Raw genomic sequence first — 27,414 nt, 5'->3', positions numbered from 1 at the left:
CCAACTTTTCCAGTAGTCATAGCAGATCCTCCAACTTCTCTAGTAGTCATAGCAGATCCTCCAACTTCTCCAGTAGTTACAGCAGGGCCCCTCCACTTCTCTAATAGTCACAGCTGCCCTTCCACTCTTCCAGTAGTCTCAGCAAGTGCCCTCCACTTCTGCAGCAGTCATAGCTGTTTCCTCTTACTTGACCAGCTGCCCAGCTGCCCCTCCCACTTCTCCAGTAGTCACTGCAAACCTCTTCCACTTCTATAGTAGTCACCCCAGGCTCCATTTACTTCTACAGTTGTCACTGCAGGTCCCTCCCACTTTTCCAGTAGTCAGATCATGGCCCCTCCTACTTCTCCAGTAGTTTACAGCTGCACCTCCCACTTTTCCAGTAGGTTACAGCTGCTGCTCCCACTTCTCAAGAAGTCACCTCAGGCCCCTCCCCTTTAGTAATCACGGCAGGTCCCTCCGACTTCTCCGGTAGTCACCTCAGGCCCCTCCCACTTCACCAGTAGTCTACAGCTGCCTCTCCCACTTCTCCAGTAGTCACCTCAGGCCCCTCCCTGTTAGTAATCCCCGCAGGACCCTCCCACTTCTCCTTTAGTCATCGCAGACCCCTCCCACTTCTTAAGTAATCACTGCGCCCCCTCAAGTGGGACAGCAGCCTTCTCTTCTTCCCAGTAGACAAAATAAGTGCCACTCTTACTTTTAACGAAGACTTTAACTCAGTTTCAGTACAAGATTAACAACATGACATAGTAAGACAAAAAGGCTAAGTTTCCACTTGGTTTTTTTTCTGGCCAAAAAAATTCTAGAAAAAATGTCATGCCATTTTCCTGCGTTTGACGTTTTTTTCTTGTGTTTTTACCATTGTGTGGAAACTGCATTTTTGGCCCCTTTGGCGTTTTTTTAAGAATTTTGTTGGGTACCAGAAAAAAAAAAAAAAGGATGCAGTATGGATGGAAAAAAAATTGTATTTAACAAATTTTTTTTTTTTAAATACATTTTTTATAAATTTTTAAACAGGAATCAATTTATGTGGGCAGGCAGGGACCTAAAAATGGAGCTGACAAAAAAAAAATTTCTAATAAATTTTGTGTAACTTTTTATTAGTAATGTATTTTAATTATGTGTTTAATAAAGTGTGTTGTTTTTTTTACTTTTTTCTTTATTTTTTAAATGTTTTAGGTACTACTACTACTTCCAGCATGGAACAGACTGTTCCATACTGGGAGTAGTAGTACCTGTACTAACAGACAGATCGCCCCCTGGTGTCACTCGTTGCGATCGTCCTTTATATTGCAAAGATGTGCAGTAGCTCTATACAGCGCTTGCATCTCTACTCTGAACTCTGGGCCGCTCAGCGGGAAATATGAATAAGTGATGTGAATTTCTATTCACTTTACTGGCCGGCTGTATAGTGCAGAAGAAAGACGATCCGCATCTCAAAATGATGATCACGGCGGGTGTCAGGAGTGACACCCGCTGTGATCTGTCCTTAACTGCAGGTACTACCGGCTTTTACAGAAGGATCGAAACGGGTGTCAGAGGTGACACCCGGGGCAATTTGTCTATTAGTACAGATACTACTAGTCCCAGCATGGAACAGACTGTTCCCTGCTGGGAGTAGTAGTAGTACCTAAAAGATTTTAAAAATAAAGAAAAAAAAAGTTTAAATAAGTATAACACACACACACACTTTATTAAACACATAATTAAAATACATTATTAATAAATAGTTTAAAAAAAATTATTATAAAAAATATATTTTTACAATTAAATGGCCCCTTTATACATTTTTAATGTAGCCGGTGTGAGGGGCAGAACTGCGCCCCGTGCATTTTTACATTTTAAGGGGGAAGGCAGAGATGGGCAGGACGCAGTTCTGCACAACCCTCGCCCCGTACACAGGAGGAAGTAGATTTTCACAACCCCGCTCCTGGACGGAGATTTTCACAGCTGTGAAAATCTACGTCCAGGGGGCAGCGGGAGCAGGGCTGTGATAATCCCTCTCCTCCCGAGGGAGGTGCATGAAAATTTACACCCAAGAGAGGGGATGTGAGAATTCCCTCTCCTGCCGAGGGAGGTGCACAGCTCCCTGGATGTAGATTTACACAATGGCTCAATGACACAACCACAAGTAGAGATTTTCACAGCCTATGTCCCTCCTCTCCTCCTGAGGGAGGGGCAAGGAGGGAGCTGTGTACGAGATGAGGGAGGTGCAGAACTGCATCCTGCCCATATCTGCCTTCCCCCTCCCCTCGCTGTATGTTCGGAAATCTCCGAACAGCTGAGGGGAGGGGCCGATGTAAAATTACACGGGGCGCAGTTCTGCACCTCACACCGGCTAAATTTTTAGGTCCTTGCCCGCCCACATAAATTGGTCCCTGTTTAAAAATGTATAAAAATTTTGTTCGAAAAAATAGAAATTTCGTTAAATACATTTTCTTCCATCCCTGCAGTTTTTTTTTAAATATTACCATACGAAATGTAATAAAAAAAAGGTATCTCCATCACTTTTTTGGATCGCTAAAGTCCAAAAAAGAAAAACTACCTGCAAAAACGCCAAAGTTAAAACCCACATGGCGTTTTTCTTGACGTTTTTTCACTCCCATAGACTTCTATAAGAGAAAAATGCCACGATTTCAGCGAAAAAAAAAACGCCATAGTCTCAACAAGCTGCAATTATGAAAAACTGCCAAGGAACAGGAAAACGCCAAAGAAGAGTGAAAAAAACGCCAAAGGGATTAAAAGAACGCCAAACTGAAAAAGTCAAGTGGAAAAGGAATTTTGCGATTTCTCATTGATTTACATTGATTCTTTTCTTTGCGTTTTTGTAATAATAATAATAAAAAACAAGTGGAATCTTATATTTGCATTTTGCATTTTGATCTACTTGCTTCTCAGCATAATTTCAAAACAGGTTGTTAGTATACAGTTTGATCAAAAAGTACAAGCCCGCTCGCCACGTCAAGGGCACCTAGTCAGAGTGGGTCCCTAACCTACCACTGGCATAGCGCAGAGTGGCGACCACTGCCTCCGAGACACCAAGCACACAGGGGGAATGACCCAGTGGTCAGGCAGTCCCACTGCTGCCCAACCAAGCCCCCGACTCCGGGCCGCTCCACCCCACAGATAAAGCATCACAGCAATAATGGCCGCCACAGAGCACCACACCAGTGTGAACACTTACCATGTGCTCCTTACCAGAGAGCTGTGAGAATGTAAGGAGGAAACCCTTATGCAGCCTCCTGCTATATAAAAACGCCTTGGCTGAATGGGTGGAGTGGAGTGCTGGCCATGGAAGAAGGGAGAGACTACAAATGTACAACACAAATAGAGGAACAGAAAAACACATCCACAATATGTATTTTGATCTACTAGCTTCTCAGCAACATGGCGAGTGGGCTTGTACTTTTTAATCAAAATGTATACTAACAACCTGTTAGTTTTTGAAATCATGCTGAGAAGCAACTAGATCAAAATACTTATGTTGGATGTGCGTCTGTGTTTCTGTTTCTCTTTTTTTGTTTTACAATATAACATACTTATAGTGTTGATAATATAGTGTTCTTTTTATTTTAATAATTTATTTCTTGTGAGTTGGTGAATATTTATAGTAGATTCACATGTAGTGGTCCTTTTTTAGTTTTCAGTATCATTTTTTGTGAAATCGTACCATGACTTGGATGTAAATTTTCTTTCGGTACTGTAACCTTAGACAGGGCGCTCCTTGTGATGTGATGACCATAACATTCTGAAGAGGATTCTGACCTTCATCTGGCACTATACGCTGTCTGCGAATAATGGCAGTACTGGCGCAGACTCCTGATATAAGGCATCAGTTTAAGCACCATAGATACTTTGTAATAAAACCTATTGGCTGTTTTGTCTTGATCCGAGCCTTAATAAACCAGACAAGAAGCGGTTGTCCAGATGGAGCAGAACTATTTAACCCCGAGTGTGAAATCACTGACATGTTAGGACATGCAATTCTTTTCAAGTTAGCCACATGGGTTGTTGGCCTTAATGCTTGAGTAGCCACTAGATGGCGCTAAACTGCTATCATCAGTCTGATATACACTAGGCAAAAATACAAAATCAACTTCGTAAAGCTGTCTGCAGGAAGGACACAATACATAGTTTACACGTATATAGTTCTGTAGATAAATCCATAGACTATAACATGCCGCATTAGAATAATACCATACGTATATAAATATATGACCACAAATGAATAAATAACTTGTGGTGTGGAGATCTTGATGGTGAATAGGAATTATTACTAGCTGCCAGAGGCTCTCAAGAAATGATCAGATATTATCTGCCCATATTCTCAGGCATTATTCAACAATACGTATAAAATGATATGACTTCTATCCTTTAGCCTCTGTCAGCAGGGAATAATCGCACAGGCAGGAGATAACTCCCAGAAGGCTATAATTTGTGAATCAATAGGAGGTCATTGAAAGCCACCGTACTAAATAGACTTCATCAGGGAAATGTGCATTTCAATGAACTACTCCTCTCAGATGTCTTGTCTAGACCCTCTCTGAATTGCTGGGGTTATTCTGCTTTTGAGAGATACTATTCTTCACATACACTCACTATACATGTCTATCTCCATGAATAGGGAATGAAGTGTACTTCTATCCAGTATGGGCTATGGATAATGTGTGAACATGTACATGCTCTTGATATAATATAATGTCTATGATTCCACTATGTATTATTTATTGTGAATACATATACTGTATATATATATATATATATATATATATATATATATCACAAATGTATAATGTTTATACAGATGAAGCCCTTTTTTTCGTAAATTGATGCACACTATGCTAGGCATAGTGGTAACCAGCAGGGGTGTAGTTATAGGAAATGCAGAGGTGGCATACACACCCATAACCTGCTGCAATTGGGGTGTCAAAGGCCATTCTGCTGCATAATTATCAGTATTGATAAGGGATCAGGGGAGATTGCAATGTGAGAGCTTTATTCCTTCTCACTGAGACCTCTTTAAGGAGAAATACGCTAAAAAAGACCTTAGTAGCTGATCGAGTGGGGGGGGGGGGGGGGGGGGGTTTAGCGCATGCTGAAGTCGGCACGCTCTCCATTCATTCCTATGGGCGTGCTGAAAAGATCCAAGTACAGCACTGGGGAATCATCGGCGCTCCCATAGGAATGAATGGAGGGCATGGCGTTTACCAGTAGATGTGACGCGTTCCTTAGTGAGAGTGCAGGTGTTCCGCATTGGAAATCGCGGAGAGTCCCAGTGCTCAGACTCTCCGCATTCAACTACCTATCCCCTAGTGGGTTTTTTTCCCACCAGAGTACTCCTTTAGGGTACCCATTCACCTTATACTAAAGTCAGTCAAACCTGCCGCAAATGGGGGTTTGGTTGACTCTCTAGGGCAGTGGTCTCCAAACTGTGGACCTCCAGAGGTGCAGAACTACAGCTCCTAGCATGCTGGGAATTGTAGTTTTGCAACATTTGAAGGTCCACAGTTGGGAGACCACTGCTCTAGGGTGTATGGGAGTCTCCCAACTCTCGTCCGGACATCATTTTATCATTGTAGTTTTGCAACATCCGGAGGTCCATAGTTTGGAGACCACTACTCTATGGTGTATGGAAGTCTCCCGACGCTCTTCTAGTTTTGCAACATCTGGAGACCACTACTCTAGTGTGTATGGAAGTCTCCCGACTCTAAACTAGTTTTGCAACATCTGGAGGTCCACAGTTTGGAGACCACTACTCTAGTGTGTATGGAAGTCTCCGGACTCTCCTCACATAAAAGATGTCAGTGTAGAGGAAGGTCGACTGTCTTGGACCCTTTTATTCCTAGAGGTTATGGGGAAGATTTATCAAAACCTGTGCAAAGGAAAAGTTGCTCAGTTGCCTATAGCAACCAGTCAGATCGCTTCTTTCATTTTGCAGAGGCCTTGTTAAAAATGAAAAAAGCAAGCTGATTGGTTGCTATGGGCAACTGGGCAACTTTTCCTTTGCACAGGTTTTGATAATTCTCCCCCATAATCCGGCATCAGAGCCGTCCTCATCAGTTTAGACTCACACGGTAAGTTCACACAGTCATTTTGCTTCGACCCGTTCAAGTCCGTTCAGAACTGACACTGAATGGGTCAGAGCACTACTGACACCGCCAGGTGCCGATGGATTCTATTGACTTGAATAGGGTCTGTCACATGCCCGATATTTTACAGGAGTTGAGCTGAAGAAAAAAAAATGGACATGCAGTATTTGCTTTTCTCCGCTCAACTCCAATCTGTCCGACGTAGACTGGGTTCACACCACGTTTTTGCAATACATTTCCTGTATACGTTTTCAATTTGAAAACCGCACGGAAACGTATTGGAAACCGTATGCATTGACCCTCCATTGAAAACCGTATGTCAAAAGATGCATCAGGTTGTGTCCGTTTTGCGACTTACGGTTTTTGGTCTGGGGGAAAAACCGTATTGAAACGTATAAGTTTTTGTTTTTTTTAACATGGGAGTCAATGGGAACCGTACAGAACCGTATGTGCGTACGGTTCCATCCAGTTTTCACCATATGGTTTTCGACTTTGCACAGTTTTTTCAAACAAGTGAAACGTTATTCATAATGGAATGAAAAGTTAAAAACTTATAAGTTTTCTTAAAAAACGGATGCAACCGGACATCATTTTTCAAGTCGTATATGGATAAAAAATTTCTACACACGTTTTGATGCAGTTTATTCAGGTTTTGAGGAATCCGTATTGCAAAAAACGTGGAGTGAACCCAGCCTTTCTGTCCGACAGAGTTCCCAGAGCACGCTGGCAGTGTGAACGAGCCCTTATCCTTTCCAACAGAAGACACATGAACGTGGGGAACACGTGTCGGGGAAGAGATAACCCAAACAAACCAACATTCGGCAGATAGTTATCGAAAAAATGTATGGCCACAGAATAGGGTGGTCCTGAATAGTACACATTTGTTGTGCACTACACCAGTGTTTTCCTAAGAGTGTGTCTCCAGCTGTCGCAAAACTACAACTCCCAGAATGCCGGGACAGCCGAAGACTGGGAGTTGTAGTTTTGCGACAGCAGGAGGCACACTGCTTGGAAACACTGCTGTATGGGTGCTATAACACTGCTGTCTGGGTGCTATATAACCAGCAGTATGAAGTGCTATATAACCAGCAGTATGGGTGCTATATAACCAGCAGTATGGGTGCTATATAACCAGCAGTATGGGTGCTATATAACCAGCAGTATGGGTGCTATATAACCAGCTATATGGGTGCTATATAACCAGCAGTACGGGTGCTATATAACCAGCAGTATGGGTGCTATATAACCAGCAGTATGGGTGCTATATAACCAGCAGTATGGGTGCTATATAACCAGCTATATGGGTGCTATATAACCAGCAGTACGGGTGCTATATAACCAGCAGTATGGGTGCTATATAACCAGCAGTATGGGTGCTATATAACCAGCTATATGGGTGCTATATAACCAGCAGTACGGGTGCTATATAACCAGCAGTATGGGTGCTATATAACCATTAGTACGGGTGCTATATAACCAGCAGTATGGGTGCTATATAACCAGCAGTACGGGTGCTATATAACCAGCAGTATGGGTGCTATATAACCAGCAGTATGGGTGCTATATAACCAGCAGTATGGGTGCTATATAATTAGCAGTATGGGTGCTAAATAACTAGCAGTATGAGTGCTATATAACCAGCAGTATGGGTGCTATATAACCAGCAGTATGGGTGCTATATAACCAGCAGTATGAAGTGCTATATAACCAGCAGTATGGGTGCTATATAACCAGCAGTACGGGTGCTATATAACCAGCAGTATGGGTGCTATATAACCAGCAGTATGGGTGCTATATAACCAGCAGTATGGGTGCTATATAACCAGCAGTATGAAGTGCTATATAACCAGCAGTATGGGTGCTATATAACCAGCAGTATGGGTGCTATATAATGAGCAGTATGGGTGCTAAATAACCAGCAGTATGGGTGCTATATAACCAGCAGTATGGGTGCTATATAACCAGCAGTATGAAGCTGATCTGGCATGTTACATATACAGAGATCTGAATGTGTCTGTGCTGATCCTCACTTGTACACACTGCTAGCTATTGGCAATGCCTTTGTCCATATTCAGGAAGACTTTTGGGTGTATTAGCATATCCCCAGCCCCTCCTGCAGGAGTAGTTGTGCACTGTGGGTGTGCTCATCCAGCCTTCTCTCCTCCTTGTGCCTCTTACACCTCTGTGTGAATGAAGCCAGGCTGCAGAGAGCCTCAAGAGCTCAGAGCCAGAGCAGGGCACCTCCTTACCCTCTTGTGCCCCCTCCTCCGCCTGCAGCCCATGTGTCCTCCAGGAAGCCAAACAAGAAGCCTTGTGACTATCATCTGTGAGCCCTGGATTACTGGGCAGCTGCAGGAAGACTCTGTGTAACCTTCTGCAGAGACTGGAACAAGCAGACAATTGTCACAGTCCAAGCTGCTACACAGCACAGTGACATGAGCTGAGGGTAAGTGTATCTAGCCTGCACATAATATAGTCATTTAGTACTGGATTTAGTCTGCAAATACACTATTTACTGTTGTTGTGTTTTAATATAGTCATTTAGTACTGGATATAGTCTGCAAATACACTATTTGTTGTTGTTGTGTTTTAATATAGTAATTTAGTACTGGATATAGTCTGCCAATACACTATTTGCTGTTGTGTTTTCTGTGGTTTGTGTATAGGACTGCATGATTCTGTGAGTGAGTTATCACAATGGTAAGTTCTCCTCTGCTACATATAACCAGCCATTAATAGTACTATGTATATATAAGTCTCTGCTCTCTGTAATTCCCTGGAAGTATCTGATGTGGTCTGTACTAAACTCAGTTTTTGGGGGATTGTTATGGTAACAGTCATGCATTTGTAGATTGTCCTTTTTTTTGCTGTGCTTCCAGCCTAGGGAGGAGCGACATTTGAATGGGAACCGCTGTGTGTTCTGCCTGAATGCCAGTTATGTTCCCATGCTCAGCTTTCCAATACTGCTCCTAGATAGCATGGCCAGCGATCAGGCGCTGGGGTTACACTGGATAGAAATGCATCCTAAAATGACCCCCCTTCCCCCTTCCAGCTAACCTGCACCCCAGTACCTTAAACCACACTTTTCCAAAAATGTTATTTGGTGCTTTAGCTGAGGGGCAAAGAATGCTTAAAAAATTATGCCTAAGTCGGTGTTTTCCATACAGTGCATATCCAGCTGTTGCAAAACTACAACTTCCAGCATGCCCGGACAGCCTTCGGCTGTCCGGGCATGCTGGAAGTTGTAGTTCAGCAACAGCTGGAGACGCACTGTTTGGAAAACACTGGTCTAAGTAGTCATAATTCTGTGTTTATGCTCTACTTTGTGCCATAAGTAATACATTAGGTTGTTTACCTTATATTTATGTCAATATTTTCTATTGTTTACAAATAGCAAGTTGGTCTATGTTGCCAAAAACTGCAACACAGTACACACTGAATCCTATATAGATCAGGCAGTACTGGGGGATAGTTTGCATTGTGTTTGGCTCCATGACGTCTGCCATTGGAAATTAATTTACTAGCAATCTTATACAGGCAAATACTTGGCGGCCCGTGGACCTGTGTGTGCTCTAGGGTTTCGTCGTTGAATAATTTCCGAGACACGGCTTTGGATACACCTAATGCTCCTTCCACGTGCTGCCTATTCAGCTGTCATGTTCGGTTAGGCTAAGGGTACGTTCACAAGTATGCAGATTTGATGCACAGGATTTGCTGCTGCAGATTTCAATGTAAACTAAATGACTGAGCACAGCTTCTCATCGGCAGTGACAAGTCCTGCGCATCAAACCTGCGCAGGATCCTGTACGTGTGGATGTACCCTAAAAGCGTGTTCCCACCGTGAGTCGAGCGCTGGGAGGAGTGGTTGTTACAGATGCACATTGGCTATGCGGAGTACGGGATAACGGGATGCTATTTATCAACGGATTTATGTGTCTTTTATTGCGTATGTTTGGCACATTGTTTGGCACATTCTCTCCATTGTCATTTTGTAAACTTACTAGGATTTTGACGGTCCTGTGTATGGTTTTTGCAGTGGTCAGTAATTTACCTTTTGGTGCCAATTGTATTTTGGCGCTAATTTGCCTGTTTTTTTTTAAGCATGTATGGCGCAAATCACCGCCAACAATATTCTGACATAGAAAACACACATACCAAAGGAAGAATATGGTATGCGCCAAAGTTGCTAAAGGACATGCACCAAATGATAAATGAGTAAAAAATAAATAAATTAAAGGGGTAAATAGAAACTGACAACAGGTAAAAATGATAAATCCCCCGCATCGTTCCTATTGGTTTTAATATAGTCCTGCCAAAACAATGAGGATCAGCGTTCTGCGTTCTACAAGCACAGGAAATAGAGCTGGAATTTGTCCAGCAATTCTAGATAGGTAAACTCGACTCTGCTACATTTGACCAGTTCGGTCATCCTTGTGGGTTAACTCTTTGCTTACTCTCTGTCTGTTTGCTCATTCAGATCTCTAAAGCCATAACAATACTGTATGTTATGACAAGGGACGAACGGGGTGGTGCAGTCCTGGGAGTCTATTGGCCAATCAAATGCCATCCGAAGTAGTCCTCCACATTCACATATCTGAAATGGGAAGAAAAGAAAAACACAAAAAATGGGTTAGGGGAGAGTGCCTATAAAGTGCATAAAGCAGTGTTTCCCCAGCAGGGTACCTCCAGCTGTTGCAAAACTACAACTCCCAGCATGCCCGGACAGCCGAAGGCTGTCCGGGCATGCTGGGAGTTGTAGTTTTGCAACAGCTGGAGGCGCCCTAGCGGGAAAACACTGGTATACATAATAGATGATGTGATGGAGATATAACTTTTATTTCTGTTATAGATAAGATCTTGTATCGTAACCCTGTCTGACAAGCCTTGATATCTGTTTCCAGTGACTCAAGTCTCGTCCGTGTCGGGGAAAGCCTTTGATCAGCGATTACGGAATAAACGCAGTCATTCCATTTCTCTGTTTTTAGTCCCTTTTAACACAGAGGGTGACAGATTCTTGTACTTCACGGCTTTGATCGGTCTTGACAACCTTTCAAAGGAAGCCTTGAAGTCAGATACACATGTACATTTCTTCCAGCCTGCAAGCGCTATACATTCTGTCTGTCAGATACATTCCTTCAGTTTACTGTAAAAGTGAGATACTCATCTCCCCCCCCCCCCCTTTATGTAATGAGATCATCTTTATATACAGACACCCACTGTCGTCTTCTTCATGACTCCGGTACTGAATGACAGGTTAGCAACACAAAGGGATGGAGGAACTTCCAGAAGACACTATGGGGGAGATTTATCAAAACCTGTGCAGAGGAAAAGTTGCTGAGTTGCCCATAGCAACCAATCAGATCACTACTTTCATTTTTAACGAGGCCTCTGCAAAATGAAAGAAGCGATCTGATTGGTTGCTATGGGCAACTGGGCAACTTTTCCTCAGGACAGGTTTTGATAAATCTTCCCCTATATGCCTTTCTTAGCAATGCTGTCTGCCTGTAAGAGCAGTGGAAAAATGTGTAGTGTGGAGTCTTTATAAATGATAGGCATTACAGTCATTCCTCCAGATAAAACTCTAGTGTATTCTCTTTCTTTTCCTTCCAGAGATCTGTATGTCTATCATTGAGCTGTGTGTGGTGTCAGCTATAGGGGTGGAGTGGATGAAACCTACATTTCTGAAGGGGCTTTTCCCGTCTTACACATTAAAGGGGTAATTCCGTGGAATTTTTTTTTTTTTTTTTAAATCAACTGGGGCCAGAAAGTTAAACAGATTTGTAAATTACTTCTATTGAAAAATCTTAATCCTTCCAGTACTTTTTAGGGGCTGTATACTACAGAGGAAATTATTTTCTTTTTGGATTTCTTTGACAGTGCTCTCTGCGGACCTCTGCTGTTCATTTTAGGAACTGTCCAGAGCAGCATATGTTTGTTATGGGAATTTTCTCCTGCTCTGGACAGTTCTTAAAATGGACAGCAGAGGTCAGCAGAGAGCACTGTGGTCATGACATCAGAGAAATCCAAAAAGAAAAGCATTTCCTCTCTAGTATACAGCCCCTATAAGTACTGGAAGGATTAAGATTTTTTCATAGAAGTCATTTACTAATCTGTTTAACTTTCTGGCACCAGTTGATATAGAAAAAAAAAAGAGTTTTCGACGGGAGTACCCCTTTAAGGGTTGGATCACACCTGCCATATTTTGCTGCTGCGTAATTTCCGACCCATTGAAGTCAATGGGTAGCAAAATCCGCAGCTGATTTTGCTACCCATTGACGTCAATAGGTAGGAAAATACGCAGCAGCAAAATACGACAGGTGTGACCCTACCCTTATGGCATATTTACGACGTAAAGGGAAACCTTTCCAAAAGGGGAGCATAGGGGCGGTCTTGAAATTCTGACTAAAGATTCTGTACAGCTGCTATTCCCATTGATTTAGATGAAGTTGCACTTGCACTCAGCCTTCTCTATCACGGTCTATGGAAATTTTGGAAAGAGCATTAAGGGTTACTCCAGAGGGGGGGGGGGGGAATTAAGATAATGTTTTTAAATGACTATTTAATCTTTATCTTTCCAGTACTTAGCAGCCGCTGTGTGTGCCACAGTAAGTTGTGTAGTTTTTTCTAGTCTGACTACAGTGCTGAAACCTCTGTCCATGTCAAGAACTGTCCAGATCAGGAGAGGTCTTCTATGGGCATTTGCTCCTGATCTGAACAGTTCCTGACAGGGACAGAGGTGTTAGCAGAGAGCACTGTGGTCAGACAGAAAAGAACTACACACTTCCTGTGGAGCATACAGCAGCTGATAAGTACTAGAAGGATTAAGATTTTTTAATTAGAAGTAATTTACAAATTTGTATAACTTTCTGGCACAAGTTGACTTTAATAATTTTTTTTTCTGCTTGAGTACCCCTTTAACATACATCCTGTGCATATGCCATAATATATAATGGGAATACTCCTTTTAAATATAATTCCTATTGTTTCCCAAATGGACATTTAAGATTGTCCTTACTATATTGGTAACTTAGTGAAGTAATTGTGATGGAAAGAGAAGTAGACACCATGCAGGGCAGTGTTTCCCAACTAGAGTGGCTTCATCTGTTGCTGAGCTACAACTCTCAGCATGCCCGGACAGCCAAAGGCTGGACGCAACAGGGCTCACACAACTAAAAACGGCTGTGGGGCACTGTACAGATCACACTACGTCACAGCTAAGATCAGTGAATAGAATTGTGTTGTGATCCAAAAGTGACAACGGCAACCCTTGGATGATTTCTTGCAGCTGTCAGGTTGCGGTTACAACCACTTATGGGTCACGACCCGACCCCATTCAGCTGCATTAGTCACACAACCTCTGACGTGGCTGAAATCATTGTGTAGCCCAAGCTTTATACTTGTAAGTTACGTTGTGTTCTGCAAGATGGAGGACATCATCACATGTATTGGAGCTCTGTGCAGGAGTCAGGTATATACAGTGGACCCTCAAGTTTCAATAGTAATTGGTTCCAGGGGGACCATTGTAGGTTGACTATAACTCGATGGAAACCTGGTTATAGGTTCTGAAGCAACCAAAATGTCATCCAAAAATAGGAAAAAGTTAAGAAAATAAGTAGATAACTAATACAGATAAAGCAAGTCCTTACATAAAAGCAAGAAAGGGCTGCTGTAAGCTGTAAATCACTGTCTATGTAAAGGACACAAATGTTTTACGTTTTGCAGATCTGGACTGTCTGTAGCATTGTATGTTGAGTATGGATTCAAGTTACAATGGTCCAGAAAAGAACATTGTATGTTGAAACTATTGTATGTTGAGGCTATTGTAAGTTGAATCACTGTAGAGCCAAAAACAGGAGTGAATCCAATCATGTGAAATAAAAACCCAACTCTAATGCTCTGCAGGGTGGGGGTGGGGGGGCAAAATTGTCTATACATTGGAACCTGTTAGCACTTCACTAAAGTTGTATAACATCTGCAAGAAAGTTCTGAATAGTCAACAGGATCCAGGCTTTGAGACTGTATTGGGCCCCAAAGCTTTAGAAGACAACCCCATTTAGAGCTGACTTTGGAGCCCAAGAGTTCATTCACATATATCCTTTTTTGAGCTCAGTGATGATCTGGGCAATAATAACACAATTATAAGTGTTCATGCTTTGTATAGATGGAGGGGGAGCTCTGAGTCAAGTTCAAGTGTCCTTTAAACAACCATATTCTAGGTCATTTTTCTGCAGTGTTATTTAGATGTGGTAATAGTTTCCATCTTTATTAGCATTAAGATTGGCTCCAATTCAGTAAGAAGAAGGCAGGAAGTCCAGCTCGGAGGATGTTGAATTAGTTAGGGACAGTAAACTTAAGATCGCAAAGGTATTTCCTGTCCAATGCTTTGTGCAGCTGTTGACCTGTCGCATTTCGGTGCTTGGTCTTTCTCAACATTCTGGGTCCCACTGATTTACACCGAACAGCTCCATGATCAATGCTGTCACATTTCAACACATGGAGGTGTCTGCGCTGCCTGCTCCTCTTATCCCATGTATCAGAGCTATCAGATATGTTTTTCTAGTGTTGTGTTTGTGCTATTTGCATGCTGACATGGATAAATGTCACGGATGGAGGTGTGAGGAGGGGTAAAGCAGCTTATGCTTTCTGGTGAACTCAGGTCTTCTGCATATCTCAGAGATGCCAGATAACAGGTTTTACAAGACTGCTGAGCGGGTGCAAAATGATTTGTTTAAATATGTCACCTGTATACTATATCAGGGAAAGTACAAAGCAATATGTATAAACAGAAAAATGTTGAAATTGTAGAAAATTCACTGCTGTTTATGTGTGCCAAAGTTCAATGTTGAATTATATAAAAGAAAAACATTGGTTGTTAAAGAAACCCTAAGGGCCCTATAACATAGGGTGATTATCAGCTGAATAGGCCAGTGTAGCCCTGTAGCTTGTTCGTTGGCTGATTGGGTCGTTTTGACCAATCACAATCTTCGTTGATGATGTACGGCTGATGGCTTCAGCAAAGGGCACACGAACATCATTGCAATCGATGCTCGAGTCAAGAATAGGCTTAGTAAACAAGTGCCGATCGGGAGATCAGCTTATTTACACAGAGCTTCGGGCCACAAAATGACTTGATGTGCCCTCTGCTGGGACCCCCAACAAATAACTAGAATCTGTGAAGGAATAGAACAGAAAATGCTGAATATCTGTGCAGCACCACCACAGAGCAACTGATATATTACCCAGTAAAAAATGAGTTGTCTAGGTAATGCATGAGTATATTGGGTCCTCCAGAGGGAGATAGGTTATTTGTAGCTGCTATTTGGCTAATAGATGAGGGTCCTCAATGTTGCGCTCACCTCTTCATCTACATCTTTGGCTGTCCCATAGCAGGTAAATGAAGCTGTGGTTAAACTTGCCCACTGCTCTCCATTCACTTGGAAGACGAGACCTCAGTTCTTGTGATCAGTGGAGGTCTCAGGAGTCAAACACCCCATAATGAGATCTACTTGATAGGTAATAACTACCTATATTGTGGATAAATAACCTTTGGCTACCTGCAGAGATTTCTGACATGAAGTACTGAGACTTGTCTCACCCCCATGATCATTCTTATGTTAATATTTCCGGGACCCATACCTCCTAAAACATGTAAAGTACGATAATTACATTAGCAATCCTATCTGTAAACTTTATACATTTTATACTTTAAATATAGTGTTTCTTGATGTATAGTCTACAGTATAGGCCATAGAAGCACTAATTCCATTAACTGATCTGACCACTTTGTTTAGTTTGTTGTGACAAGTAATATTATCGGGGAATGGATGGCATTAATCCCTTGTGAATGGAATGGCTGTGTTTGTAGAGGTTTTGGTTCATCCCACAAAGTGGTTGGAATCAGACAGCGCTAGGCATGTGTATCCTTTCAAGTACACAGGGAGAGTGAGGATGGATAATTCTCTGTTTCTCTGTCTGATTACTAATTATACATCTGTTGTTTTGTCTCTTACAGGAGTGAAGAAAATGTCGGTCAGCATACATGAGAACCGCAAGTCCAGAGCTAGCACTGGCTCTATGAACATCTACCTATTCCACAAGACTTCCTATGCTGACAATGTGCTAACTCATCTGAACCTATTAAGACAGCAGTGCCTCTTCACCGATGTCTTACTGCTGGCGGGAAGCAGGTCTTTTCCCTGCCATCGGGCAGTCCTTGCTGCTTGCAGTCGCTACTTTGAAGCAATGTTCAGTGGCGGTCTTAAAGAAAGCCAGGCCAATGAGGTGAACTTTCACAATGCTATCCATCCAGAAGTTTTAGAACTTCTATTGGATTATGCCTATTCCTCCAGGGTCATAATAAATGAAGAAAATGCAGAATCCCTTTTGGAAGCTGGAGATATGTTGGAGTTTGAGGACATCAGAGACGCATGTGCTGATTTCTTAGAGAAGAACCTTCATCCTACCAACTGTTTAGGCATGCTTCTCCTCTCCGATGCCCATCAGTGTACCAAGTTGTACGAACTGTCTTGGAGAATGTGCCTTACCAACTTCCAAACCATCTGCAAAACAGAAGACTTTCTACAGTTACCCAAAGAGTTTGTTGTCCAACTCTTATCCCATGAAGAACTGGAAACTGAAGACGAGAGGATGGTGTATGAGTCAGCGATGAACTGGATAAACTATGACCTAAATAAACGTCACTGTTACTTAGCTGAGCTCCTCCAGACTGTACGATTAGCTCTGCTACCAGCCATATATCTCATGGAGAATGTGGCCATGGAGGAGCTGATCATTAAGCAGAAAAAAAGTAAGGAACTTGTAGAAGAAGCCATAAGGTGCAAGTTAAAAATATTGCAAAACGATGGAGTGGTCACAAGTATGTGCGCAAAACCTCGCAAAACAGGGCATGCATTATTTCTCCTTGGCGGACAGACTTTCATGTGTGATAAATTATACCTTGTTGACCAGAAAGCAAAAGAAATCATACCCAAGGCTGACATTCCAAGTCCTCGCAAAGAATTCAGTGCATGTGCAATTGGCTGCAAAGTCTATATCACTGGTGGAAGGGGTTCGGAGAATGGCGTCTCAAAGGATGTGTGGGTCTATGACACACTTCACGAAGAGTGGTCAAAGGCTGCACCAATGCTGGTGGCACGGTTTGGCCATGGATCTGCTGAACTGAAACATTGTTTGTATGTAGTAGGAGGACACACAGCAGCAACAGGCTCACTCCCTGCATCTCCATCAGTGTCCTTAAAGCAAGTGGAACAGTATGACCCAGCAACCAACAAATGGACCATGGTAGCTCCTCTCCGAGAAGGTGTTAGCAATGCTGCTGTGGTTAGCGCAAAGCTTAAACTATTTGCTTTTGGTGGGACTAGTGTTAGCCACGATAAATTGCCCAAGGTTCAATGTTATGATCCTTCTGAAAACAGATGGAGTGTGCCAGCGACTTGTCCACAGCCATGGCGCTACACAGCTGCAGCTGTTCTGGGAACCCAGATCTTTATCATGGGAGGGGATACCGAATTCTCTGCCTGTTCAGCATATAAATTCAACAGTGAAACATATCAGTGGACTAAAGCTGGAGATGTGACGGCCAAAAGAATGAGCTGTCATGCTGTAGCATCAGGCAATAAACTGTTTGTAGTTGGAGGCTACTTTGGAATTCAAAGGTGCAAAACATTGGACTGTTATGACCCCACCATTGATGCATGGAACAGCATAACTACAGTTCCTTATTCCCTTATCCCCACAGCATTTGTGAGCACATGGAAACATCTGCCATCTTAAAGCACTGTACACTGGCATGGTAAGTTTCATGTGGGAAGACACAATTCTACCAAATATTACATTATGAAGCACAGTATAGACCTCTGTGGGTCTGTAAATTCTGTAAATTTGCTAAAAAATTGTTGTATTGTTCAGGCCAAAGGTCCAATTTTAATATTTAAAATATGCAGGTGGGGCTCAGCTTCCATGCACTGCACCCGGAGCTGAGCTGCAGTAACTCACCATGGCCAGTGGACAGATTTATCTACTTCCTGTTCCGTTCACAGTGTAGATCCGGCCATGTCAGCTCTTCAGAACAGCTGATCTGTGGGGGTTCAAGGTGTTGGCACCCCGGCGATCAGATATTCATGGCCTATCCTGAAGATGAGCTATTATTATGTGGAATTGGAAAACCCCTTTAAAGCAACCACGTCCTCTTTTTTCCATCTATTAGCTTGCCATGTCCAACGTGGCCAAAGGTGTCTTTTATAAACAGTGGATGCCCATTTATTTCAGTAGGTGCCCTGTACAGCTTTACAGCAGCAAAGAAATTTAGTATTTATTTTGTGATTCTCTGCTCTGTGAGTTGACTGCTAGAGATCGTAGTACCTGCTGACCAGAGGACAAGCTAATAAAAAACCCTTAAAGGAGTACTCTACCCCTAGACATCTTATCCCCTATCCAAAGGTTAGGGGATAAGATGTCTGATTGTGGGGGTCCCGCTGCTGAGGACCCCACGATCTCCCTGCTGCACCCGGCGTTCGTATAGAGTGTCGGGTGCAGCATTGGAGGCTTGTGAGGTCACAGCCACACCCCGCTCGTGACACCACGGCCACGCCCCCTCAATGCAAGTCTATGAGAGGGGGCGTGACAGATGCCACACCACCTCCCATAGACTTGCATTGAGGGGGCACGGCTGTTATGTCACAAGCCTCCGCATCGCCAGTCATCGACCACGGAGCGAAGTTTGCTCCGTGCATCGGATGCCTGGGGTGTCGCAGCCGAGATTGCGGGGATCCCGAGCGCTATCAGACATCTTATCCCCTATCCTATGGATAGGGGATAAGATGTCTTGGGGCAGAGTACCCCTTTAAGGGTAAGTTTACATGGGTGGGATCTACAGCCTGTTCATGTGGTGGATTTTCTGCTGCGGAAAATCTACTGCAGAAAAACCTGCCGTGGGATACTTTATGTAGGTCCTGCCTGTGTGAACATTCCTAAAGGGATAATCCCAAGATTACAATTCATTGCCTATGTACAGGATAGGGGACAAATGTCTAATCAATGGGGGGTTGGTGACAGCTAGAGATCCCAAAGATTGTGAGTACAGGGGTCCCCACCCATGTAAATTGAGCTGCAGTGTAGCATGTGTGCTGGCACTCTACTTGTAATTTTAGGATTACCCCTTTTAATAATGCATTACTTACATTAGTTATTTCTATGCACAGATTGAGTTTACACATATATTCTACGTGAATGAAATCTGTTTTGAGATGCAGCCAGTTTGGTGGGAAATATGTTACATGGCTGGTCTTTCTGGGAATTGTTCCTGTAAAGTCTTAGATATGTGGGTGCCTTCAGCATCAACAGACATTGAAGGTCATAGAGAAAGCGCTCCCAGCCCGGGCATAGGACCTTGTTTGCCCTCCTCCCCAGTATTGCTTTTACAGTACATAGTTCTTGAGAAGTAACACTGTGACGTACCCCTTACAGTCTCTGTTGTTTCAGCAAACATCTTTTATCACAAGTATGCTAAGTGTTTCAACCAGCCACACACATTTCCGACTCCTTGTAGATGTGTAAATAAGACGGTAGATTCCTCGTTCTCAGCATGCCAGTAAGAGTTAACCCCGTGTGAGGGCCTTGCCTTCTGTTCTTCATTTCTCAGTGTATTGTCTCATTCCTTCGAAGACTGTAACATGATTAATTGTTTGCCGGAGAAGGTTACATGAAACTATTCTCTGTTTTTTTCCCTCTTATTTTACCTCATGGGGCAGGTGTGGCTTTGTGTTTAAGAAACTGAAGGCCAGCTGACCTGTAATCCCAGTTATTTTAAAGGGGTACTCCAGTGCCCCAGTGTCCGGAACATTTAGTTCCGAATGCTGGGTGCTGACTGAGGGGGTCGTGACGTCACGCCCCTCATGATATCACGTCACGACCCCTCAATGCAAGTCTATGGGAGGGGGCGTGACGCCCCCTCCCATAGAGTTGCATTGAGGGGGCGGGACGTGACGTCAAGAGGGGGCATTGCTTTGACATCACGACCCCCGCAGCCCACACCCAGCGTTCAGAACTAAATGTTCCAGACGCTTGGGCACTGGAGTACCCCTTTAAGGCTGTGTAACTATATGAACCAGGGTCAGGGCAGGTACCCTCATTCCAATGTAATCCAGCTGCCCTGGTGCTAAATGAAGATATGGTTATGGATGCATTCCATGCTGTTACTTTTGGGGTGAGATTACCATTCTCAGGCCATAGGAAAAATGTGTGATGATGAACACTAATATTCTTTATAGATTAGAACCAATGTATAGTTTATGGGGGAGATTTATCCAACCCTGTGGAGAGGAAAAGATGCCAAGTTGCCCATAGCAACCGATCAGATTGCTTCTTTTATTTTGCAGAGGCCTTGTTAAAAATGAAAGAAACAATCTGATTGGTTGCTACGGGCAACTGGGCATTTTTTTTTTCTCTGCACAGGTTTTGATATATCTGGGTTTTGAAGGGATCTTCCCATCTGTCACTTGCTTAGGTTAAAGATCTTCTTTCCAAGAGGACCTGTGGTGAGTATAAAAAAATGGAGGCTTTTCCATATAGTTTTGTAGCCTCTGTTGCCCAAGATCCAGCACAGTTTTTATCAAGTTGCTACCCTCAACTACATATAGGGGATTTTGCTATTTGGTTAAATATATACTTTTTCCTGATTAGTGAGATAGGTGGGAATTTTATTTCAAAAAGGGGTGTGAATGGCTCCGATGGGACCTAGCCCCACTTCCACGTCTCCCAGCCTAATTTTCACACCACCTAAGCACGATTCACCCCCCCCCTCGGCCTCATTTTTACACCCCCTTAGCCTGATTTATGCCCCCCTCAGCCTAATTTGTACTTCCCAATGAGCCTATAATTCACATCCCTGTTTTTAAAATGGCGTTCCCGCCCATCTGACTATTCAGAGAAAAATGAAGGCAGTCAGTCGAGTACTAAAATCCTTCTATCTAGTTTACAGAGTCGTGTAGCATCAAAATGAAAATAATGGCCCTTATTTACTAAGAGTGTTGTGTAGGTTTCTTTGTGGATTTTAATTCCCTACAATTTATTTTCCACGGTATTTACTAAGGTTTCCCTACATTTTCCACTTTCCCTACATTTAACTTTTTTTACACATGTTCTGATCTGTCTGGTTTTTCCTCAGCTCAAATCCACAACATTTTCTGTGGAAACCTTAGTAAATATGTTGTGTTTTTTTGTGAAAATGTCGGGAATACGCCCCTTTTTGGTGACCACACCCCCTTTCCCCCAAAGGCCATGCCCCTTTTTTCTGGTTTTCTTAGCAAAATGGAGAGTTAGTCGGGTTTTTTTCAATTCTGGCACAAATTCTGGCGCAGACAGAATTTCTGGCACAATGCGCCAGAATCTGGCGCACAACCCGACAGAACATGTTGGGTTTGCGATAGTAAATGAGGGCCAATGTGTTGTATTCAGGGAACAGAAGTTACTAAATGATATACGGACCACAGGTTCTTTTTAGCTGTTTAGTAGAGCTGTCGGGACAGCCATAGCTTGTGAAGTGCGATGCAGATAAGTTCCGATGAGTGATATTGAAGGACAGACCTACATCCATCCTGTACACCAGTGTTTCCCAACCATTGCGCCTCCAGCTGTTGCAAAACTACAACTCCCAGCATGCACGGACAGCCTTTGGCACACTGGTTGGGAAACACTGCTGTACACGTTGCAGAGGCCAAATATTGATACCACGTTATCATTTCATGTATATGTATTCACAATAGTACAGAACCTGAAATCAGATAGGGGGCGATCAGTATAAAGTGCATACATGCTACACGTCTCTTTATAGCAGATTGATGGACTTTGCATTTTAAGCACAGTCACCAGCTGTCTGTATTGTAACACATTTACATGATCTAGTATATCTCTTAAAACGCTATCGTTGGGATCCTCTAATACATTATTCATCCATTAGCCTTCCTAATGTACACCTTGACTAACCATTTTTCTAGCTTTACATTAGTCTTCTCTGGGGTGTTCTTTTCATGACTTTGTTTGCAGAACGGCCCCCAGCTATCCATTACATATTAATTATGCTGGGAACTATAGCGGCGCACACGTTACACTCAAATCCCTGCGGTGTGAGGTGGCTAATCTGATTTAGGGTTTTAGTAATATGATTATCGTGTCATTTTGTGCCTATTATATGGGTGATGGATCATTTTGATTCCGATTTTATTTTCTGTACATCTGCCTGTATGACTGGAGACTAGACTAATGGCTGTCCCCCTGTCTCTCTTTTGTCCACCACAGAGGACCTCAGCTGTGAAGATCCAAGGCCAGCTCTTAGAGGAGCGCGACAAAAGGACTTTTTGATCTTTAACAGAAGACGTTTGCCAATCCTGCATTCTCCCTCCCGCAGCTGGGCATTCTGGCGCTCCGCTAGCAGAAATGGTTACGAATTTTTTTGAACTGAAGATACATTTTTTTCCGTGCTTCAGATATCAGTATTAACCCCTTATGACCAAAATCCAATGAAAAAAATGTTTTTGTATTTTTTCTTTTCTTTTTTGGGGCTTTTGTATTTGGAACGCCCAGGAAGGTCTATTTAATGCGTCTGCATTGCTTAAGTCCATGGGGACAGTTATTTGCAGATGAGTTTATTGTCTGATAGACATGTCCGCACCGGCCATGGGGGGGGGGGGGGGGGGGGAAAGCTGGCGGGCTCCAAGTAGCAAACGCGTCAAGTTGCATAGAGTCCTAGCCTGGCGTATCTTAAGATGTAAGACTACACAAGTGGGCCATGCCGTTGGCATTTTCTGAACTCGCGCTTTAAGGCATTCTCATCATTAGCCACCAATGTAACCTAGCCAGAAGGAAAGAAGAGAAGAAACTGTGAACAAATATTGGATGTCTTATTACCCAGAATCCATTGCCATTTCATTTGCCTATTTATATATGACTTTGTTATTACATTCCAAGGAGTCTATTTATTGTCCTGTGCTGTCTGCATGCTGATACAATGCTTGTAGTTGTATTGACATGGGAAAGGCCCTCTTGAATGATTGTATATTTACAGACCACTACATTTCGAGACATTTGTATTTGGGTACCTGCGTGCAGCATTGCAACTCGGTGTTTGACCAGATCTCTAGGCTGAGAATACATCAGTGTAGGGCGACGGCTGAAACTCAATATCTGGTGTCAGCAGCCAAATAAAAAATAGAACAGCAGATGTAGCAGAGCTAAATGTCTCATTTAAGTTGTATATTGTGTGCACTAGAGCTATAGCTGAAGAACACTTTCATATGGACTCAATAGCTGGGAGTTGTAGTTTAGCAACAGCTGGATGCACCCTGGTTGGGGAACCCTGTTCTGAGTTGTCAGTTGGAATGACTCATCTGAAGGGTGTGTTCACACGAACATTGGAGAAAGTATACAAGTTGCAATGAATCCTCAGCATTGGGTGCAGATATTTCCTGCTATGCGCTACGTGTAAACATAACTTTATAGGAAATTGAGCAGAATGTTAAAGAACAGAGCTCATTTATTTTAAAAAACAGCACCACCCCTGCCCTCAGGTTGTGTGTGGTATTACAGCTTGGCTCCATTCACTTCAATAGCACTGAGCTGCAATACCACACACAACCTGAGGAAATTAACTCTGTTTTTTTTTTTCTTTTTTCTTAATCCTGGATAACTCCTTTTCAACCCGGTTCTGCTACAGCTGTAGACAGCAGTCTGTGCTGCCAAGCCAAACCAATACCTACTTTATATAAAGAATCTGTAAACCTATACTATGGACTGGTTTACTTACATAGCGTGGAAGGCTCTGGATGCTATAGTGACATTCTGACTGCATTTCTGGCTATACCTGAGAAACACACCCACTACCTCATCCGTAATAATGCTTGCATTCAATTCTCATGCATATTTTTGGTGTGTTTTTTTTTTTTTTTTTTTTAAAGAAACGGGAATCTAAAACCTCTCCCCTTGAACTGTTTGTTACCTATTAAAAATGCAAGTATTAGGGTATGTTCACACCTTGATAACTCGCAGCAGGAAATTGGTTGCACTTTTCACTACCATTCATTTCAAATCTGCCACTATTTTCCGCATCATATTAAAGTAAATGGTTACAAGGTTAACAACGTGTAAATGTACCCTAAAAAGGCTTGAACTATATAAGAAAAACACAACTTTTTTTTTTTTTGCAAAAACAGCAGCAATCCTGTCCACAGGTTGTGTGTAGTATTACTCCTCGGTCCCATTTGCTTCAATGGAGCCGGGCTGCAATACCAGACACAAGGAGACAGGAGTGGTGCTGTTAAAAAAAAGTGTTTTTCTAATACTGTACAACCCTTTTGAAATATCGCTGAAATTAAGATGACCATTGAAGGCAGTGTTTTATATCGACAAACCCTTTCTCCATGTCCTATAACATATAAATGTTATAGAAGTAAGTTCTGTATTTGGTACATGACCCAGAGTGGAGAGCTACTTACACAGTGTTTCCCTAGCAGGCCAAAGGCTGTCCGGGCATGCTGGTAATTGTAGTTTTGCAACAGCTGGAGGCACCCAGTCCGGGAAACGCTACACTAACCTGTAGCCTATGTATTAAAATGCAAGGGTAGGGTCACACGTACCGTATTTTGCTGCGATGCGCAGCACGTATATCCCTCCCCCTAAATACTACATTTTGCTTTGAAATTGCAGACAGAAATTCTGCTTGCTAAAATGTATAGTATAGTGAATGGGTTTCCGTTCACAAATTCACACTTCACAAATTCCAAACGATAAATCCGCTTAGAAGTTTCCGCCTGAAGAATGGCGTTGCACATTCTTCAGACGAAAATACTTGCGGAACACATTGCAGTCTATTGGAGACTGCAGTGTCTGCACGGTGCTAGCGCCGACTGATTCAATCGGCACTTGCCGCACTCGGAATTCCTGGGCGGAAACTTTCTGCCCGGAGATTCCGCAGTGTGAACCTAGTCTTAAGGAGCCGTCTCTAGTCAGAGTGAGAATAATCCTTCATCGAGCTTCGCACAACAAATACTCCAAGCCCAGATCAGCTTGTAAAGAGTTGCACTTGCCTTGCAAATTAAACCCTCTCTTATCACCAGTGCCATGTAAATATTGTCAGCGCTGACAGCGGAGTGTCCGGTTCACGTAAAGGGTGAAGAATGCCGGGCTGGAGCTCTTCCCTTGCAGCTATATTAATTGTGACTATTCACAGAAACGTACCACAGCTGCCGCCCACTAAATCCTCCTCTCAAGACACAAACATTAGCAGCCCGTGCGATGAAGGGCCCTGGATAATGATTATTAAGTGACGAGTGACTTTCACAAAGATGTCCTGCAATGTGGTTAGGCAACAGGGAAAAAAGATAGCTAAAAAACGCAAACACAGTTCGCTAAAAAACGCACAGACAGTTCATTAAAAAAAACGCACACACAGTTCATAAAAAAAAACGCACACAGAGTTCACAAAAAAACGCACACAGTTCACAAAAAAACGCATACAGTTAACTAAAAAACGCACACAGTTCACTAAAAAACACAGTTTACAAAAAAAACGCACACAGTTCACTAAAAAACACAGTTTACAAAAAAACGCACACAGTTCACTAAAAAACAGTTTACAAAAAAAGCATACAGTTCACTAAAAAGCGCACACAGTTCACTTAAAAATTGTTTACTAAAAATAACGCACACAGTTCACTAAAAACACAGTTCACTAAAAAAATGCACACAGTTCACTAAAAAAAAAACGCACAAACAGAACACTTGAAGCGAACACACAGTTCACTAAAAGTGCACACACAGCTCTGTTGTATATGCATTCTATTTTTGCAGATGGCAGAAAACCGAGCTGGTAGGGGTATCTCTTAAACTCAAGTTGCAATGCTGCAAAGGTAAAAATACAAGTGTAATGGAATCCATGTAAAGGTCAAGGAGGACCCGGAAGGAGGGCCGCGGCCTCTTCAATGGAAGCTGCCGGTGTAACAAGACCTGTACTTTAATTATACGTAGTGGTAAAATAAGAAGCCGCTGAGGTCACTTTCTCAGGCCATCTATCCGGCAGGTCACACGTCGTCCTATCTCTTGTATAAACTTGTTGGCACCTAGTGTCTGTACAGTGTTATTCTGCTCTTACCTGGAACTGAAATCCTCCACCTTTCCATCCCTGCTTCTTTGTCGAATACCTTTTTGTCGTCTTTTGTATAACCGTTGAACTGTCTGCTCGTCTGATCGGTATTGACAACATCCAAAGTTATTTATTTATTTATTTATGGGAATTTCAGTTTTTTTCTTTTTGCCAAATCTGTTTGTTTTGTACGTGTTTTCTCGTTCCGCTGTATACTTGTTGCATTTTTTTTTCTTCTTGAGTGAATTTGTGGTAAGAAAATAATAAAATTGCACTGTGTAAATATTTGTGTTAATTTCCAATGGTGTTTTCTTAGTTCATGCGATACAGCCTTTGTGTCTCACTGTTATGGATGGATTCTCGATTTCCTGGGGGGTTTGAAGTGTAATGGATCCGATTTTACTTCAAAGCCCTGTTTTCTTTATTATTCTAACCCCATCTTGGACAACATTACCAGAATACACCGTGGGACGAGATTAACATCTCCAGTATGTCAGTCTCTAGCCCTACACTTTATCACCTAGAACAGGACCTCAAGGTTCACTCTGAAAACATATATTTCTTGGGATAAGCATGGTAAGATTGAATATAATATTGTAACGTAGTATCAGATACAGTACAGCTGATCCTTACTTAGATCTCATGCAGTTATAATTCTACTTGGCTTTGACACAGAGACTGAATTAACAATTCCTATCCCCTCCCCCCTCACTACAGACCTAAGGGTTTTTCAATTCAATGGTTTTTAAGTTCAGTCCAAAGAGCAAAAAAGATTAGTCACAAAGAAAATGTTCAAGTGATGCTCCTAATTTATTGGTCAAAACTGATTTTTTTTTTTAAGACCATTTTTAAACATATAATTATCCCAAGTGAAAAGTGGCTATAAAGAGAGAAAAGAAAAGGAGGGTATTCTCATGACCAATGTACATGGAAGAAATTAGATACAATGAACTTAGAATACAGTCTGAAGGGAACACTACATTTCTGAAATACGGAATGATCTAAAATAAAGCTATACTTTAATCACTGTGAATACTTCTTCCATGCATAGTGGTCAAGCCATTAACAACATAAGGATCAGCACTGAAATAACCGTTGTTCTCCTACATGCCTGAGAGCTTCCGACTCCTCAAGGAACAAAAGCCAGTCAAGCCCTTTATACAAGCCCCAGGCAAA

At 42.5% G+C, this 27,414-nt stretch overlaps 1 protein-coding gene across 2 annotated transcripts; it reads left to right on the top strand.

Moving 5' to 3' along the window:
- Positions 1-5,944: 5,944 nt before the first annotated feature.
- ENC1 (ectodermal-neural cortex 1) lies at positions 5,945-26,525 on the top strand. 2 transcript variants are annotated; one of them, XM_056539956.1, is made up of 3 exons: positions 5,945-6,071; positions 16,099-17,898; positions 22,401-26,525. In XM_056539956.1, exon 2 carries the CDS (start codon positions 16,110-16,112, stop codon positions 17,877-17,879), a length of 1,770 nt encoding a protein of 589 aa, XP_056395931.1. In that variant the 5' UTR covers positions 5,945-6,071; positions 16,099-16,109; the 3' UTR covers positions 17,880-17,898; positions 22,401-26,525. The 2 variants fall into 2 exon arrangements, with proteins under 2 accessions (XP_056395931.1, XP_056395923.1); XM_056539948.1 differs by lacking the exon at positions 5,945-6,071 and adding an exon at positions 8,273-8,532.
- The last annotated feature ends 889 nt before the right edge of the window (positions 26,526-27,414 follow it).

This window comes from Hyla sarda, chromosome 1, assembly GCF_029499605.1.
Source record: "Hyla sarda isolate aHylSar1 chromosome 1, aHylSar1.hap1, whole genome shotgun sequence".
NCBI classification, from domain to species: Eukaryota; Metazoa; Chordata; class Amphibia; order Anura; family Hylidae; genus Hyla; species Hyla sarda.
Note: the sequence above shows the minus strand (reverse complement) of the source record. Positions and strands in the feature narration are given on the sequence as shown.

Coding starts and splice junctions, on each gene's coding strand:
- ENC1 (XM_056539956.1), top strand. CDS start 16,110: ATGTCGGTCAGCATACATGAGAACCGCAAGTCCAGAGCTAGCACTGGC.